The sequence below is a fragment of the Glycine soja genome, chromosome 11 (assembly GCF_004193775.1).
Source record: "Glycine soja cultivar W05 chromosome 11, ASM419377v2, whole genome shotgun sequence".
Classification (NCBI taxonomy): Eukaryota; Viridiplantae; Streptophyta; class Magnoliopsida; order Fabales; family Fabaceae; genus Glycine; species Glycine soja.
In genome coordinates, this window is record NC_041012.1 from 4,838,142 (window position 1) to 4,857,248 (window position 19,107).

The following is a 19,107-nucleotide window of genomic DNA, read 5'->3' on the forward strand; positions in this document are numbered from 1 at the left end:
TAATAAAACCAAAAAAAAAAAAAAAGTACTATGACCTTGCATGCTCTTCTTTTTGCTTAAGAAAAGTACGGAAAAAACAATACAATAATGTCAACACTTTCTTGACATCTGCTTTTTTTTTCCTTTGCTGAATCTTTCTTGACATTTGCTGTGTCCATTTTAATTTTGCCAATCCCATTAAAAAAAACAGTAGCGCTGTAAAGAGAGAAAAAAAAAACAGACAATATGTATTTTTTTAAAAATTGACGAAGTAGAATTTTCTTAGGTTTGGTGCAATGTCAACATGATTTTGAACAACATTTCTTGGTGTTCTCATGTGTAACATGACCATGGTCTATTGGAAAGTCTAAAAGCGTCAATTTTGATAACATAAGTCGAGAGAGCTAGCGCAAATGTAATTAGATGATTTAATTTGTCTCAAAATATAATTTAATTTGCAATATGCATAGACTCACATGGAGTAGTTCACTTCATATATATAGCATCACTTGAGAGAATATGCCCCACACGTGAAGCGATGATACTAAATTTTTGTTTTCAGCAAATTGTGCAATTAATAAACACCGATATGGACAACATAGTCCAACCAACAGGTACTTTGTAGCATCTAGTTTGGTAATTTCAGCAGGTTAGCTCTTCCTTTAAAAACAGCTAAACCCCTCTCTCCAAGTGCAAGGAAAACGTAAGAAATGCCAATGCTACCATCGTACTGCGTGAAGGAGAGTAAACCCTGTGTGGGTTGGGTTGAGAAATACTTGGGTGATTGTCTCTGCAATTTGAAAGATGAAATCTCCTTTGGCTTTGGCTTCATAAGTCTCATATGTTGGGGAGTAGCAGAAATTCCTCAGATAATAACCAACTTTCGCGCTAAGTCCAGCCATGGTGTCTCCTTAGCCTTTCTCCTCACTTGGGTCGCGGGGTTAGTTAGTTTGTCAACTTTATTCCCACCTTAATTAGTTCTTCATTTTCTCATAGTTTTATCCAAATCTTACGTTTATTATTGGAACTAAACAATTAATTAGTCCAGTACTCTATTTGTTTTACTGAATTATTTGGATGCAGCGACATATTCAACCTCGTTGGTTGCCATCTGGAGCCAGCCACGGTATGTGAGTTTTAAGTTAACCGTATTAAAAAATTAATTTGTTTTGTTCCTTGCCTGTTCTTATTCCAGTTCTTTCATGCTTTAATCTCCCTTGCCTTTATGTTTTTGTATCTAAAAACTTTACATGAATATGTGCTATCTGTACTTATTTTGATTGTTGACTTACTATTTTCTTGTTTTTGTTTTGTGTTTTTCTTCTTGCTTTTCGATGACTGCGAAACCAGTTGCCAACCCAGTACTACACAGCTCTGGTAATTATATATTAGAAACGTATCTCTCCGGAATTTTTTATATGTATATTATTTCTATTATTTTTTCGGGTATATGGATTTTTAAGATGGGTTTGATTTAGAGAATGAAAGTAAAAAATAAAAATTAATTAATTAATTCAAATAAAAAATACACATGAAAAATATAAATTTTTTTCTTTCCCATCCTAAACCAAATACAGCCTTAGATCTCTAGACAACAAAGTCTGAAACTTTTAAATTATGTTTAGCCTTGGAAATAGCACGGTTGGATGTGTCAATTTGATTTTGATTGATCTTAATTTTCTAAATTTACACATTTGTAATTGTAACAAACCCGTTACGTTAAGTAGAAAAAATCAAAAGTATTTATTATATAAAAAAACTATTTAATGTTTATATAGAAAAAATCCTTTTTTTGGAAAACATTAATATTAACAAAATCCTTAATATTAGTTAAATTGATTTGTATTTCCAAAGCAATATTTTTTTTCTGAATAAAAATAATAATAACTTAATATAAATTTCTGTATCTAATGCAAAAAAAATATTTAATTTTAGTTTTACTCAAACTTATTTTAAAATTAAACTTAATTTCAATTTACTACAATCAACCATATTTAATTTTGTAAGATAATATTTGTAACTTTTAAACATTGCCAAACATACTATTCTGAAGTTTGAAACTAAGGTCCATAATTTTATTTTATTTTTGCAAAAATATGGTAGGCCTAATTGTTACAGAAAAACAACATAGAGATGCCACTTTACTAAGCTCAAGGCCCAATACATTGTACACGTGTTCTTGTATTCATTTCCAGAGATAAATTTTTCTTTTACAGGAAATGTTCTTGCAAATTGTAATAATCTCTTTCCCTTTTTCTAACGGTTGCTTTATAAGTAGTATATATTTTTTAAGTTGTATTGTTTATTTATATAAGAAATATAACTTATTTTTTTTATAAAATTCATAAAATCATGCATCTTTAAAATGTTTTTTATCATAGTATATACACGGCTATGTATTAACTAATAATATTTTTCCTTAAAAATATAATAGCATTATGTGAATAGGTAATAAAAAATAAACTGAAATATCATTAAGAGTGTAAAAAAGTCTTTGTACTCTCCGTTAAAAAGAAGTAAAATGTATTTATACTATGTTTAATCATAAATTATCATATATAATAAACTTATTATTATTTATAATAATTAATTTAAAAGTGATACTTAATATAATTTCTAATTAATTAATAGTCTAAATTTGTTTAGATTGAGTGCATAGAAATTAAGCCTAAGTCCTTAATACCACTTATTATTGTGATCTACAGCTTTACACAATCACTACGATCGTGTTAGTACTTCAAAGTTTCTATTATGATTACATCTATAAATGGGGCAAGCGTCATGGGAAGATCAACACCGATGAGGTACAGAGACATGCTTGTTCGAATTACAAGCTTCCCCAAAGAAAATAATACACGAGTACGATATTATTTTTTCAAAGAGTACATGTATATATTTCATTACCTTATTCTTTATTATGTTAATAGGCTTATAAAGAAGAAGAGAAAAAACCTTTGAGACCGAAAGCAGGCCGCGACCACTCTGGGATTCCAATACAAAATGACGGACCCAAAGAAACGCCTCGACGGGATTACTACTATAGGTACCATATTTACGCAACCTTAGTAATTAATTAATGTTTTGATTAAGAAATTATCCAAGTGATATTTTTATTATTATTTGAGTTAATGAAACAGGTCAGCGAGATCTTTGGCTGCTAATGATACTCCACCATTTGGTACATACTTGAGAGCTGCTAAAAGTGTCCCTTCAGCCATTGTAATGAACGACGATTCATCTTCTGATGATGATGAGGCTCATCCACTTTCTTCTAAGAAGCCTGTAACACAGCCTAGACCCATCCCCCGTTCTGTCCCTGTGAGTTTTTATCCTTCAAATCAAACTTTGTTAATAGAATTTGTATTATATAATTTTGCACCAATACTAAACCATTAATTAATACTTACACTGTAACTTGAATGTAACCACAATTTTAATCTCCATATATGTTTCAGGCCACTTATGGAACTTTTCTAGTAGCATCTATGAACTTTCCCCGGCAGGGTAATGCCTTGATGGAGGGATACAATAGATTCAATGGAAGAAAACTACTCTTGCAAGTATAATTAATTTATTCACACACTCGTATCATCATTTTTACAGAGTATGGTTGCTTTGTTTGCATAATTGCATTATCTTGCTGCCACTTATCATCACAGGAGCACAACAGCATGCACACTGCTTTGGGTCAATGGTTAGGATGGCTCATGGCTGTTATCTACATGGGTGGCCGGCTTCCTCAAATATGGTTGAATGTCTGTCTCAAAATTAACTTCTTTTTATTTCTGAATATTCTTCATTTCTTCTGCCCTTATATTTTTTTTTCTGTGCGTTAATTAATTACTGATAAAGTTGTTGATTACGTTATCATTGACCAGATTAAAAGAGGGGGCGTGGAGGTGACATTTGATCTTAATCAAATTTTAACTCACATTGTATTTCACTGATTTATAGATGCTTTATCTCTTCATTTGATAGGGCTTAAATCCTCTTATGTTCGTCTTTGCATTAATCGCCAATGCCACTTACGTGGGAAGGTTAGGATTTCCCTCCCTTGCATATATTTTTCTGTTATTCTGAGAAAACTAAAATTAAGCAATCTAACTCCTCTGTTGTTCTGTTCTGTCTTCTGAGCAGTATTCTTGTACGAACTACCGAATGGGAAAGCATCAGAGCTAATATGCCATGGCTGTTGGATGCCATAGTTTGCGTGGCATTGGACCTATTCGTATCCTGCAGTTTATCATGCAAATTTTCAATTTACTCTTGTTTTGGTTGCACTTCTCTCTCCCACAGTCTTAACAGTTGGCATATATTTAGAGAAATTATTGCCTAATTTAAGACAGTTCTAATCAACTTCTATATGGCATGTGTCATGTGGAGACTAGTCAAGAACATATAAGTCAGAACATATAATAATTTCTTGTATTGGTGGGAGTTGATATTTAGAAGAAAAAAAAAAGGGAAAGACATTTTATTTTTAAATTAAGAGAGTTATATAATATCTATAAAAGTAAATAGAGATTAATACATTAAACTTATGCAAATTTAGTTTTTTGTTAGAAAATTATTAAATTAAAATATTTGTTATGAATAAAAAATAATCCTTTTTATTTTAAAGAAAACTTAACTCTTGAACATATAACTCCTTAAAGAAATATGTTTAGGACTATAAAGTTGCTAAACCTTAACAGTGGCAGATAATTTTGCAGTATGCCAACTACAGATACCTTGGGAAGAAAACAGGAAGTGATGATGCTGATTATGGAGACTACTGAGAAGCCAGCAAAAATTTTGTGTCTTGATTTGTGGGACTGTAAGACACATGTAGAGCTGCCCAATATTGAACCACTTCAATTCCACCATGACATTCAGCTATTAGTTAGGAAACGCTTCTATTAGCGTGTTAAAATGTGCTATACGATTACCAGCTACGAGCTATCAACTTAATGAATTATGAATCGTTCACAGTTCTTACACCAGCTATCAAAGTTATCAAGTATATGAATTATAATCACCCGTTCACGATTCTTATACCGTATTCCATTTTTTGTGTCACTAATTAATAATCGCTATCAACAGCTAGCAAAGACGGGGTTGGTTGAATTATGAACCGTTCACTCACGATTCATTCTTCATATTGTATGATTGATAATCTCTACAGAATGAAAAATTGAAAACCTTACACTTCATGTTGCTGTATGTAACACCGATTGGGATTGGTGATTTTGTATTAACTCATGTATGAACAGAGCGGTAGCTCAAGGTGCCAAGGCCTACTATAAGGCTCTAGTGGCTTGATGTGATCATAATTTAAATATCTGTCCTTTTATGTTGAAGCCCGCTTCTGATTTTGCTTTAAGGCACACAAAAGGACAGAATATATCCCTATATTTATATTCTCGGGGTACTACTTACGGAGTTACGGTCTCTCTCAAGTTACACCTTCAAAATCACTTGTTAGCATTGGTATTAGTTTATTCATGCACACACCCCTAATCGTGCATCTTTAATAATCCACGAGTAAAAGAAACAAATAGTTACTTTTGTATTTATTTACCCATAAGAGAAATACTAACAATACAATTTTTATTATTGATTTAAATTTATTGAAATTTATAATTTTTTATGGATCCTACCTCTGATAATGATTTTCTTTTCTAATTTTATAATTTTCAACCTATGAAAAAGTGTATGTAAAAAAAAAAAAAAATATATATATATATATATATATATATATATATATATATGATAGAGAATATGTTGTTAACGCTACTCCTAACCATAATTTTATTCTCTACTATGGATTCCTACAACTAATCCAAACAGTCATATTACTATTATGACCTTAATTTATGTTTGGTATAAATTATTTTCAAGAAATAATTATATTTTCAGATTGGTTTATTCAGATAAGAAATTTTTATTATTTTTTATATAAAACTGAAACAATCACATAATTAAATTAATAGCCTTATTTGTTTTTCAAACAAACATCCTTATGTATTTGATTTTTCTCCCTTAATTAATATACACCTGAAATTAAAAAAAAAATCTTTAAATTGGAATTGATGCACTCTAAATATATTCATAATGAAGAATCGGTTTTTCCTTGTTTCTTCTTTCCAACAAGTCTAAAGCATGAACTACACACATAGATTTCCTACTACATATATTATGAGGATAATAATTAATGACAATTCGAATGTTGTTAGCCCTCATCAACCTTCATTTGAACTTTGAATCACGTCCTGGACTTCCTTTTCTTAAATGTAATTTACGTATATTATCAATGATACACACATATAAATTATATTTTTTCGAATACATGTGAGTGTAACAAATTCTTGGACACGAGTTATAGGATATTTGATCCCAGTTCAACTCATTTATTTAGTGAACTAATTTCATAGATAGTTAATAACTTATGTTGAATTAATGTCAAATTAGTTCGATTTAATAGCAATCCTACATAAATAGATTAAATTTAGTTTGACAGTGTTAGGGTCAATCTCTCCCCCACCCCCTCTAAATTTTTTTATTATTGTTATCAGCTTTAAAAGTTTTAAAATAAGAAATAAAATTAAAACATAAAGATGTTTAAAATATGAGTAGAAGTAAAAAAAATATATATATTAGTAAATAATACATGTATCAACGGTGTAAAAATTGTATATATAATAATTTTATTAATTTTTACAATAATTAACTTAAAAGTTAACATGAATTTTAATTAGTTAACGGTATAAAAATAGTCCCTAAAAATGAAAGTAGTAAAATATCATTTCATTTTCTAAAGTCCTGGATAAAAGGATATTTAACATTAACCTTGAAAATTACACAAACACATACATGTACGTACATAAGAAAGAGAAAGAAAACAACATCCTTAAAAGGCAAATAGTTACGGCTCAAATATCTTTGAATTGAAATTCAAATTGAAATATAATAAAGATATTAAAATTAACAAAAAGTTACGTGATTAAATAATGTCAAAATATGTTTTCTTCTAAAAAAAAAGTCAAAATATTTTGTTTAAAACATATCATATTTATCTTCTAGTCTAATGAAAAACAAAATGCAAAGAGTTGCTTAATAGTCACATACTTTCACCTTTATAGTTTCTTCATTATAGTTTCTTGATTTCGCCTACATGGTTGATTGGTTTTTATCTTTAAATCGGAAATGTAATTGGGAACAAAAAAAACCAACACAACATTATGCCAATAATCTTTAAACTGTCTAGCATTTCATTAGCTTCTTTTTATACTCAATAAATTAAACCTTCAACCTTTATTTGTAAAATCAGATATATTCACCCAATCTACCACATCCAAAGAAGTATCCTGACAAAAAAAACCAACACAACATTATGCTGGAGTCTATATGCAAAAACTTTACCCTTTCATTCGATGAAAAAAGAGTGAAAAGTTTAAATTTGAGTTGAAAATAAAATAAAACAAAAAAATTGAATTTTTGTTCTAAAAAATATGCCGTTCTTCTTTCTCTATGTTCCTTCCTCTTCTCCAAACATACCAATAAAAATCAGAAAACCTGTGAAGACTCTTCTCTGTTTATTACTCAAAATCCAAAACAGAATATCTATGTAAGAGCAAAATGAGATAAATATTGACTCCAGCATCAACGCCTCTATTTATACATTGATCTCTATTGGAATTAATCTTAAGAGCAAAGCTAGCTACATTGCCTACACCACGCTAAATGAATGTCTCCAATTCCAATCCAAAATACAACTATAGCAATAAAATATGTAAATCTAGTGCCATTACCCCATCTTGAATCTTGAATATTGTAAACATCCAAGTCTTTCCATTTGTTCGAAACCACGCCCTCAATTTGCGTTAGGAAGGATATCAATAAAATTGATAAGTTTCAGCTATCAATCACAATAATTCTCCAATAATGAGATACTAATTGTCAAACCAAAACTTGTGCTGCTAATGACCATGCAGCAGCACAGTGAAGCTACCAACTCTTATTCCAGATACTTGAAAAATAAGCTATTTTTGTGAGGCCAACAACCAAAAAGCTTCAAGACCAAATATGGGATCACATAGGGAGAAGCTATTAAAAGACAGAAAAACAACAGGCAAGTGATAAAGACAAACAGGCAGCATTCAAGTTTACTGCAATGCTTATAATACAGTTAATAAAGAGCCAAAGTGGCAACCTTCTCAAGCATACAATTCCCTCATACGAAGTCAGCTAAAATATTTACACACAACAACTCCTTAAGAAGCATTGTAACCTCAACACAAAACGACCATTACCACACAAAAATAACCGTAAGAAGGACGAGAAACCCAATCAACATAAGCAGATTCTTCAAAACATTGTCCTCCTGCCGCTGCACTTGACCGGTTGCCTGCATAAAACCCCGCGCATTCCCTCCATGAAAGCCATTAAACCCAAAGGGATAACCAGACGTTGTCCCATAGACAGTGGCATCCTGAAAACCATGGAAATGAATGTTGAGCAGGGACGGGATAAACCCACCAAAGGCAGTGGAAAGCGTGAAGTTTCCAAATCGGGCAGTTGCCATAGGAATGAACCCTCCCATGAGTCCAAACCCATAACTCCCAAATGGGTTGACCTCGGGAGGCGGCGGGGGCGGCATGGTTTGCGGCCTCTGCCCGGAAGGACGGTGGGGGATCTCCATTCCAGGATATAACTTGGTCCTGGGATCGGTCTGTGTTTTGCCCCTTCCATAAAGAGGAACCAATTTCTCTTCCTGCACAAGGGCCTTGCAAACAGGGCACTCCTGAGAATGGGAGTGATGATGGAGCCACCTATAAAGGCATGGCCAACAGAATAGGTGACCACAGAGTGTGATCACAGGATCTTGCGCCAAATCGAAGCATATGTTGCATTCGAAATCGCCAGCATCGTTTGAACTGTTCCCCGAGCATGATGGGCTCGGTGCAGATGCTCTCGTTGATTCACCAAAACCACTCGTCATTTGCCTAACCCCTCACTCAGATCTTCACAAACAAAATCAATTACAATGCCAACCAAACCCTACAATGTCACAAATAAATTAAAAAAAATCACCATAGGCTATATCGCATTTGCATCATTGTCACCGACAAGGTTATACTAAAATACGAAACAGCGAATTGCACGAAAATCAACAATTAATCAATCGAATAATCGACGTATAAATCTAGGGATTGAACGTTGCAATTAGTGGAACGAGAAAACAAAACAAGAAGAAAAGTATATTTTAACAAAAGAGATACAGATCTCGTCTCAGAATAAAAACGTAGAAAAATAAAAACATGAATTGATAACGAAATAAGCATTCTGAGAGAGAAACTTACAAATCGATAGTGAGAAAGACAATTGGTTGGGGAAGGCAGAAGAATTTTGATTGGAAAGGGTAAATCTTGCGATGCAAAGCCCCAAATTTGGTTTTCACCGAAAACCTCGTGGAAGTTTCCAGGTTCCTCTACGGCTCTACGTATTTAATTTTTTATTTTCTCTCGCCTTGTTTATTTATTTGTTTATTAAAGTAGTATTTTGGTATATTCTAATCATTCTTTTTATTTTTTGGGGTCTATTCTATGAATAATTACAGCTATGCTAATCGGGTCAATGGGCCAGTTTCCTTTGAAGTCAATCTGAAGCATCTTTCACTTTCGAGAATTACCTTTTGGATTCACATTTTTGCTTCCTGCACCTAACAATAATAATTAAAGGACATAAATACCCTTCTTTTTGTGATAGTCAGCACCCCTTCCCTCACTTGCACAACCTTGGCCATCAACCCAACACCACCACACCCTACCTTTAAACCCAACAATCACTGTGCCCCACATACACCCAAATCCAACAACCATCGCGCACCTCCTTGTCCCCTCCCCTCCTGAGATAAAGGGAAGAAAGAAAGGGAAACACATTTGGGTTTAGAGATATGGTAATGAAGGCTTTTGGTGCTGAAAGAAATGAAAATCATATTCCAGAATATCTATACACTTTTGGAATAGTTATTTCAGAATAAAGGAAGGATAATATGAAATTTTAAAACATTTGGGGTTCCAGGAAAAATAAAAGTGCAAGAAGTAATTGCCATTACTTTTTATTAGTTTGGGCCTTAAAGCATTGTTTGAATATAATTTTTTTATATTATTTCGGTGTATTTATTAAGGAAGATAATTTTGTTTGAACGGTAAAATAATGCAACTAAACTCTTCTTTTAAGAATTTAATACAATTATATTTAAGACTTAAAATCACTTATCAAATTTGAATAATTCTATATCAATCATATCAATTGATATATGTTGTCAACTGATCAATATAGGTTTAAAAACACTCTTTATTCACAATATGAGAAAATATCAAATCAAAATCAAGGTAAATAGAAATATTTAAGTTAGTTCGGTGGGTATCCCTTGTACCCTATTTCCTTTTCTTTAATGAAATTTGTTTGCTGATAAAAAACAAATTTCGGCAAGTTTCGAATATAAACTAATGTTGGAAAAACATATACACTATCAAGTATCAAGTAATAGCATGCATGTTTCACGACCAGGAGGAAGATAATGCCTAAGGTTATCGATATGGCTAACAATTTGCACCATGAGCTCCTTGTTTTCCCAACACAATTAGTGCTAAAGTTTGTTGCCTGTTTCACTTGGGAGCCAGACAAATAACTGAGCTAGTGCTCGTTATTGGAATGCCATGTAATATGTGTCTTGTCATATGTTTAGTTCATCAGTGTCCTATTTTTTTTTTCCCAAAAAAAAATAAAAAATAAAAAATAAAATAGAACTTTAGCCTATGGGGCACATTAATCAGCATCTTCATGTTTTGCCTCCTATGTTAAGGTTTATTCATTCTTGTTCTTGTCAAAGTAGTTGAAAAGTTGTCATTTGGGTCAATTACTTGTAAACTACAACTAGCTCAGAACACATGTTCATGTTTTTCCATACATCAACACCGTCCATTACATCATTATTCAATTTTCACATCGAATAACCATTATAAAAATTAATAATTAGTATCTGTACAGTACACTAAGTACACATATACTTTTTTAATTTAAGTTAGACTTAAAGGTTATAATTTTTTTTTAAATAGAAATTGTTAAAAATGTAATCAATATTTATGTTCGTATTTTTATACAACAATTTAAATGAGTTGAATTCTAAAAATTTATCAAAATCAGGACAGGATTGGAAGTTCAAAATAATATTTAGAGTAATACTACAGTTCACCAAAAATCATATAAGCAAAAAAGAATTAATGTGTGGATTTTAAATTTTTTTCTCTTTTCATAACGGACTTCTTTTAAAGAAAAAAAAAATATACTTAATTTATTGAACTATCTTTTCATGATCTCATTTCATTGGCATCAAATCTCAATCATAATGTAATTTTATTGTTTCTCAATGAATTTTTTCAATTTTTTTAGATTTTTTTTACTTCGAATAAAGATCGTTCAATTTTGATTTACAGATATAGGACAAATATTATAATACTACAATACTACCTATTTTGGTTATACTATAAAAAATGATGGTAAAGTGAAATAAAATTGGAAGACGAAGTAGGCGTTTAGATAGAGAATTTTAACTGAGGAAAATAATTTATCAGAGAATTTGAATTTTTATAATTTAGAATTCATTGTTTGGATGTTTTTGTATGAAGAATTTAAAATTTTAGAATTTTAAAACAGAATTTTAAACAACTAAAAATCTGAAATTTCAATTTCTTTCTAAAAGATAAAAAATTAAAATTTTCTTTTTACAATCTTCTTCAAGAAACACTTTCTGACCTCCTAAAGAATTTCAAACACAAAATTTTAATTTTTTTTATCCAAACAAAAAATAAAAGAATTTCAATTAAAGTATTTAAAATTTCTCATAATTTTAAAATTTCTCATAATTTAAAATTTCTCATAATTTTAAATTTATCCATCCAAATATATGTGGATTCCTTATTGATGTCCACGTGCCTAACGGTCAATCGCTGAAGTGCGTTGTCCAGTTGAATCATTAATCGCCACGTACCAACTATGCCAACCCTATGTACTATGTATAGGCCACAAATTGAATGAATGCTTCTCTCAATCTCTCTCCCCTGAAGAAAAATAGAAAAGCGAGGAGCCAGGTGATGCTAATGTGAAAAGAGGAGCAGAATCTCCGCCATGTCCACGTCACCGTCCGGCAGTACCCTCGGTAAGGCCACGGCGGTGATGAAGAGCCTCAACTTCTACCTTTCAGATCACCCCGCAATCGTGACTTTCAGATGGAGTCACGACCTATGCTGGGGTTCCACCTGGTCCTTCCTCTTCTCCTCAATCGCCTTTTACGTCGTCGTTTCGATCTTCCTCCACCTCACATTAGCCTTTCTTCTTCGACGTGGCAGACCCGTTCCGCTGGGACCCATTCCCGCGCTCCACAGCCTCTCGATGTCCGTCATCTCCGCCACCATATTCGCCGGCCTCTTGGTCTCCGCCGCCGCCGAAATCAAAGAGACACGGTGGCTCTGGCGGCGCTACAAGACCCCGCTCCAGTGGCTGCTATGTTTCCCCCTTGGAACGCGTCCCTCTGGTCGTGTTTTCTTCTGGTCCTACGTTTTCTACCTCTCGCGTTTCCTTCACATGTTGAGAACCGTCCTCGTCGTCCTACGACGTCGTAAGCTCGTTTTCTTTCAGCTCTTCTACCACGCGATTTCCACCTTCATGTCTTTCCTGTGGCTCGAGTTCTCGCAATCTTTCCAAGTTCTGGCGATCCTCTTCACCACGCTCGCGTTCTCCGTTATGTACGGCTACCGCTTCTGGACATCAGTGGCGGCGCGTGGCGCGTGCCTGCCACTCGTGCTCAACTGCCAGATTGCGCTGCTTGGGTGCAACTTGGTTTGCCACGTGGCAGTGCTCTTGTTGCATTTTCTAACAGGAGGGTGTAACGGGATTGGCGCGTGGGTCTTCAATTCCGTGCTCAACGGTGCTATTTTGTTGCTGTTTCTTAATTTTTACGTGAGGATGTATTTAGCAAGGAGGAGGAAGCGTAAGGGTGTCGTCATTGATCATCGTTGTGAGAATGATAATAACATTGCTCGCTCCTCTGTCTTGGGCGCTGGAAAAGAACCACATAGTAATAAAGTGAAGTCCAATTAAAGCACAGATATATATTTGAAGGTTGAGTCATGGCTTGCAAGGTCCCAAACTTTGTGGAATTGGGCATCCGAGTTTATTTTTTTTTGTAATTAAAAGCATGCGTGCTGGTTCTATATAAAAGGCCAATGTGATTGTAGGAAGATAGAGAGTTTTGTTGAGTACTCTTTTTGATAACATTGTAAGTTATATATAATCGTTCTTCATCTCTTTCACGGATTGATTATTGAAGTCTTCTCAATTCTAATCAACTCATCATTCCGTGCTACTTAATTTTGCAAATTGCATTCTCATGGTATTAGATAGGAGGTGGTGCTTTTGGTTGTTGCCATGGAATTTTTTAATTCAAAGTTGACCTTTGAATGAGGCAAATTGCATTCTCATTTTTTTTTCTTTCTCTTGCAGGATGTCAAACAGTACTTATGTATGAAACAATAACTCACCAATTTATTGATACATTTCTAATGAGTCAAATAGTTTGGTAGGCTTTTAATGAAAGAAATGTTAAATTATGTAGATATTTTAGAAAAGAAACTATCTAGAATCTAAAATTTAAATGGATGGATGCATGACACAATGAACTAAAGACAGATCCAATCCCACAGCCATAAGTTTGATGTATTGTGCATTTACAATTTTTTATTTAATAAGTTTTTGATCGATCGCTTGGAATGGTTTTAACATGAACGATCAATGTTGTTTTAATTAATTTTAGTTTAATTATTTATTTAAATGATATGATCGAGAGTCTTCAATCTTTTTATCTCTCACTTGATTATATTTACTTTATTTTTAAATCAAATGTCAAATTTGTAATTTATTAGATGTAACACATGGACATGCTGTTGTTTAGGCAACCAACTCAGAGTGTCCAAATCAATTTATATCTTACGAATAAGGCACTTTTATACTCCAAAATTAAACAGTGACGTGTTTTCTTGTCCCGTTAATTAATAGGTAGTGAGAGCGAAAGTAGTAAAGGAGGATTTATATTTTGGCGTTAATTTAATAAGTTTTCTAAAAACCATATATTTATTAATTATATTTTTATGTTTAGTGGCAATGTTTAGATTGTGTTCGTTACAACTTTTTTCGTAAAATAATCACTCAATAAAAAACATTTGTTTGTTTCAATTTTTGAAAATAATCAAAAGTTGATTTTTTTAAAAAAAAAATATTAAAATCAGAAACTATTTTGAATAACTTCTCACAAAATTTAGTTGCTTTTTTTTAAAAAAATGTTTATAATTATAAATAAACATAAATTAGTTTTTACTTTTTAAAAAAACCTCTAAATAACAATCCCAATGGAAAATGCAGTGATTGCAGTTGAACACTAGACTAGCAAAAATATCAATTCACCTTAAAGAAAAGGTGTTGATCATCTACAATTGAGATATACCTTACAAGTCGCTGAAGTCGTACATGCCGCACTTGAAAGAGACCCAAGTCTAAGGTCTATAAACCATGAATCTTGAGCCAGCCTTGCAAAATCCGTCATCTTGCACTTACTAATGCTACAATTATCCTACCATTGTAATCCACATATCTACTCACATTACTATCGTGTTAGAGAACTCATATAACACATATCTACTCACCCTTGCAAATTCATATATGATGCGTAGTGTTCTTCATTTCGGACTAAGAAATTCAAAACCACTTAACTCATAAAGAGAAATTGTGGCTTCTTCGTTCAAAAATGGAAGAATCAGATTGTGCAGAACCCAAATTGCTAAAGAAAAATAATTTGTTCTCATTAAAAAATGTTTTTTAAGTCATGTTTACCAATTCATCTTAAAGTAAACGCACTATAGATTTATTTGACATGAAACTGCGCCAAATGTTGTAAGATGTTACCTTGAGTATTGGGTTAGATATGCTTTATTATTTATTGGACTAACAAGTTGTAATAATCAGAAGAAGAAGAAACAAGTTGTAAATTGTAATCACAGCATAAGGTATATTAATTGGGTACAAGAGATACCCTATCAAAATACAAAAAGTATTCCAACCAAGTTACCAAAAGAAAGAGAACCCAAAAACAGATAATCTTTCCTATGTAACTTAGCATAAAAAAAGAACGTGTTGCTACTCATGTGCAACAATCCTATCCTACTTAAGTTAAAGAACAAAAACCAGCCACAATAAACAATAAACGAAGATAAATCCCCGCCCTGGAATTGTGAACAGCAAGAATAATCCCTCAACCAGCATTCGAGTCAGGCACCCTCCAGGAAAGCTTAATCTGGCTAAAATTCACCAAGGGAACCATCCAAAGCAAGAATAATTGAATCGAATCCCATCTTAAAATTTTGTACGCCTCAATTGTGGACAGCAAGAATAACACTGATATTTAGAATGTTGATCATCTCTGATAATACTCAGCCTCCTCAAGTTTCCTTTGGTTTGAGCTTTGTCTAATAAAACTCTCCATGAGAACCCCAACGACTTTGATGGTGATGGTATTATCCATAATAACAGCTGGCTCAATTACGCTCCTCGTATTTGTAGAATCCAAAGTAAGAAAAGTGTAGACTTGTTTAACTATGTACCCAGCAGAACAAGTGTTCCTCCTTGTATTTTGTAACTCAATGAAAGATGTACATGCAAGAACAAGTCAATAAGGACCAAATCATAATCATTCTTGATTCAGGAATGTGAAGGAAGAGGATTCGAAAGGAATTAGCAAGAGGAGCATGAGAAGGTTAAGAAGTCAAGCACTAGAGTTGTGCAACGGAGACTTAAGTATGAGATTGTCATTCCTTGAGACTATGTTTTCTCACTTCCATTGGACTAATTATCTATTCACCCTTTAAGTTAATATATATTAATAAATTTTGTTGAAGTTAATATTTTCTAGTTGATTCTAAAATTGGATTTTCAAAGGATAAATTTAAATGAAAATATAATTTTGTGACTCTAAAATATTAATGTTGTTAAAAGAGTATGTACAACAGAAAATTATTGTCCAATTATTTCTATTGTGGTATTTCTTTGGATGTTTAGTGAGGGAAAATATCTAAAATTTGTCAGGTTTTAAGGCAACGAAGGACTTAGTGTTGCTGAAGGACAAATTTTGTCGTCCTCGTGAAGAGAGTATAGCTGTAATGAAGCGTATGCAGGTGAAGAAAAAGGTTGATAAAGAGGTTTTGACATTTTGTCATGCTAAAATAAAGACATTTAAAGGAAAATTGAAAAGAACACTCTGCATCTGTTCTACATAAAGCCGCATCTAATTCTAACACCGCGTTTCTAACATGTTCCTATAGCTTTCGGCGGAGGGGATGCAACCCCAAATTTGCTGAAGGGGACAGCAATGTGCTGTAGTCTGTACTCTGTAGTGAAAGAAAAATTATTAATGTTGTCGAGGGCCTTCCATATAATCTCTATTTTCATACTAGGCCAATCACCACAACATTTTCAATATCATTGATGAATGGAAGAATTGTCAAATGGGAGAGCCATGGAGGGATCAAACTTAGGAGGCATGGTGGTGGGAGAGCAAGCCGCCCTGAGTTGATTATACTTTTCAATGTCAAAATTGTGAAGCTTCATGAGTCGCTTCTGCTTGGAGCTGAAACGGGCTTGGTAGAAGCCTTCAAAGGAAGGTTCTTTTGAGGTCCTTAGGAAGAAGGTGTAGCAAGCCATGCAGTACATTGAGGTCAAATAGAAACATATGGGTTCCATCACATCCCAGGAGAGTTCCCAAAATGTAAGCCTCATGAATGCCATTGTTTGCACCATCATAAAACCTAACCCTCCCCAGAGCTCACGCCGAACCATGGTGTCTGCTCTGTCGTCAATGGTTAACCTCTTTTTCTCCATTTCTTCGAATTCTCTTCTTATTGACTCGGGAACCTTGGCTCCTGGTACAGGGAGAAGACCTTGGATGGCTTTCGCTACCTGTATCACAAATTTTAGAGTTTGGGTAAAACAATTGGCTTTTAACTACATTTGGTTTTTCCTCTAGGAATCACACAAACTTGCTATTAAATTTAAACTTTCTGAGATTGTACCTAATAAGAACATACGAGAACAAATTTAATAATGCCTAAGATGTAAAGAACTAATGACCATCACCTAAATAAACCTTACACCCTCCTAATTATAAAAAGCTAGGCTTTATAACCTCCCTCTCCCCCCCCCCCCCCCCCCCCCCCCAAAAAAAAAAAAAAACACTTTCACTTGTAGGTGAATTTCTGGTGGTATTTTATGTAAGGAGAAAGTAGTCAATTAAATTCAATTGAATGGACAAGCATGCCACAACCTTCGCCTATGGCATGGGATGATTTTCTTATTAAAAAAAAAATCTATACCAAGACAGGATTGCTAGTGACAATATTTGAAACTAGACCCCCAACTTTCAATACTTACAGACATAATCTAACCCCCAATTTTCACTTAATGGCAGCTAATAATTGTATACCATTTTAGTCTTTGTTTTCAAAATAATTTGGGGATAGTAGGGGCAAAGACACATTCAAGCAGATTACAATTGAACCAAACTCTTGAATTTTCTTTTTTTGTTTTTTTCCCAAAAAAATCCCAAATTTTCCATTAGTGAAGGCCCCAGAATGATAAAATTGAATGAATGATGGTGATGGATGAAAGCTGATGGGCTTTTGCAGTCCTTTATAGCCCTAATTAACCACCTCAAACGTGCGAAACAACATAGTTTCAATTTCCTGTCGAAAAAACACAAGAAATAATCATAAAAAAGCTATCAGTTTTCGGTAGTCTCATCCAAATAAATGGGAAACACGAAGAAGCATGTGATGAAAAGAAAGAAAAAAAAACCTATCTTTGATCTCCACCATCACCCCTCTGTAACAACCCAGAAATTAAAACACAACCCAACAAAAACACGAAAAAACAGAATTGTAAAACAAATATAGTATAGTAAGATTGGATTGGAGTAAATGAAAAAAAAAATTAAGAATTAACCTGTTCGGGTCTGAGAAACACGACATCTCCCAACACAATCACAGCCGCAGAATTATCCAACATCTTTGCAATCTCCACCGCTTGATCCTGATCCGAACAATGCTCAGCGCAGATCGCAATGAACTCCGAGAACGTTATGCAACTCTTTCGGGTCTGTCTTAGTTTCGCTTTCAACATTTCCACCTGCGCCACCTTTAGCAATTTTCTGGCATCCTCGATGGTCACTGTGTCCACCATTTTAATCTGCGGCGGCGTCAACCCATCCAACCGGATCCGGTTGTGGGCAACACCCATCGTCCTGAGCTTGTCGAGGAGGTTTCTTCCGGCGAGTTGCGGCGAACGGAAGCGGCCATTTTCTCCGGGATCAACGGGCTCGGCGGCACGTGGGGAAACTTTTCCGATGACGGAGGAAGAGGAAATCCGACAATTGGTGAGGGATTGTGATGACACTTTGGTGATGTTAAGGAGTCCTTGAGCGAGGGTTTTCCTGAACGCCATCGATAGAAGAGAGAGAAATAAATTGAATTGCAGAAAACGATGGGTCAGGAAAGTTGCTTATATAGGTGCTCCAATGCAGATGGAGCACACCACAGATAAGGTTTACACGCGAGAAATTTAAGAAGAAACGCTCAACTTGGCTGGCTATTTCAATGGTCTCGAGTTGTTTCGGAGAGATATACATGTATAGAGAGAAGAGAGATTGAAGCGCGATAAATTGAAACGAGAAAATAAATTATCACGAGGAGAAGAATCCCGTAAGAGAGGAACATGGCCGGACACGTGGACGGTAAAGATTGAAGAAAAGGAATAGGTGGGTTTATAACCGTGGGATTGTGGTGGTTGTGACTGGAAGGCATGGTCATCTGATAGCTAAATAGTATTCAAAATTAGATTACATTTTAGCATTTACCATTTAAACGTGTGGTTAGAAGGAAAGAACACAGCGAGAAAGTAGCTGAGTCCACGCCAACAAGATAGTATTCGCTTTTGTCTTTTATTACCCCATAAGAATATTATGTCATTGGTTAGTTATTATAGACT

General features: G+C 33.8%; 4 protein-coding genes across 5 annotated transcripts; 2 read left to right on the forward strand and 2 right to left on the reverse strand.

Moving 5' to 3' along the window:
• The first annotated feature begins 651 nt into the window (after positions 1-651).
• Positions 652-5,011, forward strand: LOC114375188. 2 transcript variants are annotated; one of them, XM_028332954.1, is made up of 12 exons: positions 652-919; positions 1,063-1,105; positions 1,330-1,356; positions 2,685-2,783; positions 2,907-3,022; positions 3,117-3,297; positions 3,435-3,539; positions 3,639-3,734; positions 3,858-3,878; positions 3,958-4,016; positions 4,117-4,207; positions 4,680-5,011. In XM_028332954.1, exons 1-12 carry the CDS (start codon positions 690-692, stop codon positions 4,755-4,757), a joined length of 1,146 nt encoding a protein of 381 aa, XP_028188755.1. In that variant the 5' UTR covers positions 652-689; the 3' UTR covers positions 4,758-5,011. The 2 variants fall into 2 exon arrangements, with proteins under 2 accessions (XP_028188755.1, XP_028188756.1); XM_028332955.1 differs by lacking the exon at positions 3,858-3,878.
• A 3,024-nt stretch (positions 5,012-8,035) lies between these two features.
• Positions 8,036-9,484, reverse strand: LOC114372914 (E3 ubiquitin-protein ligase RNF185-like). The gene is made up of 2 exons (XM_028330474.1): positions 9,321-9,484; positions 8,036-9,018 (listed from the first exon to the last, which is right to left on the reverse strand). Exon 2 carries the CDS (start codon positions 8,957-8,959, stop codon positions 8,267-8,269), a length of 693 nt encoding a protein of 230 aa, XP_028186275.1. The 5' UTR covers positions 8,960-9,018; positions 9,321-9,484; the 3' UTR covers positions 8,036-8,266.
• Positions 9,485-12,053: 2,569 nt separating this feature from the next.
• LOC114374380 (elongation of fatty acids protein 3-like) lies at positions 12,054-13,385 on the forward strand. The gene has a single exon (XM_028332023.1). It carries the CDS (start codon positions 12,151-12,153, stop codon positions 13,120-13,122), a length of 972 nt encoding a protein of 323 aa, XP_028187824.1. The 5' UTR covers positions 12,054-12,150; the 3' UTR covers positions 13,123-13,385.
• A 2,854-nt stretch (positions 13,386-16,239) lies between these two features.
• LOC114376674 (calcium uniporter protein 2, mitochondrial-like) lies at positions 16,240-18,719 on the reverse strand. The gene is made up of 2 exons (XM_028334890.1): positions 18,067-18,719; positions 16,240-17,025 (listed from the first exon to the last, which is right to left on the reverse strand). Exons 1-2 carry the CDS (start codon positions 18,562-18,564, stop codon positions 16,549-16,551), a joined length of 975 nt encoding a protein of 324 aa, XP_028190691.1. The 5' UTR covers positions 18,565-18,719; the 3' UTR covers positions 16,240-16,548.
• Positions 18,720-19,107: the final 388 nt, after the last annotated feature.

What these genes read in the sequence shown, in the direction of transcription:
- LOC114374380 (XM_028332023.1), top strand. Translation starts at nt 12,151, where the DNA reads ATGTCCACGTCACCGTCCGGCAGTACCCTCGGTAAGGCCACGGCGGTG.
- LOC114376674 (XM_028334890.1), bottom strand. Translation starts at nt 18,564, where the DNA reads ATGGCGTTCAGGAAAACCCTCGCTCAAGGACTCCTTAACATCACCAAA. An exon ending in TGTTTCTCAGACCCGAACAG is followed by an intron (nt 17,026 to 18,066) that starts GTTAATTCTTAA and finishes TTTGTGATACAG; the next exon opens with GTAGCGAAAGCCATCCAAGG.
- LOC114375188 (XM_028332954.1), top strand. Translation starts at nt 690, where the DNA reads ATGCCAATGCTACCATCGTACTGCGTGAAGGAGAGTAAACCCTGTGTG. An exon ending in GGAAGATCAACACCGATGAG is followed by an intron (nt 2,784 to 2,906) that starts GTACAGAGACAT and finishes TTATGTTAATAG; the next exon opens with GCTTATAAAGAAGAAGAGAA. An exon ending in TTAAAAGAGGGGGCGTGGAG is followed by an intron (nt 3,879 to 3,957) that starts GTGACATTTGAT and finishes TTCATTTGATAG; the next exon opens with GGCTTAAATCCTCTTATGTT.
- LOC114372914 (XM_028330474.1), bottom strand. Translation starts at nt 8,959, where the DNA reads ATGACGAGTGGTTTTGGTGAATCAACGAGAGCATCTGCACCGAGCCCA.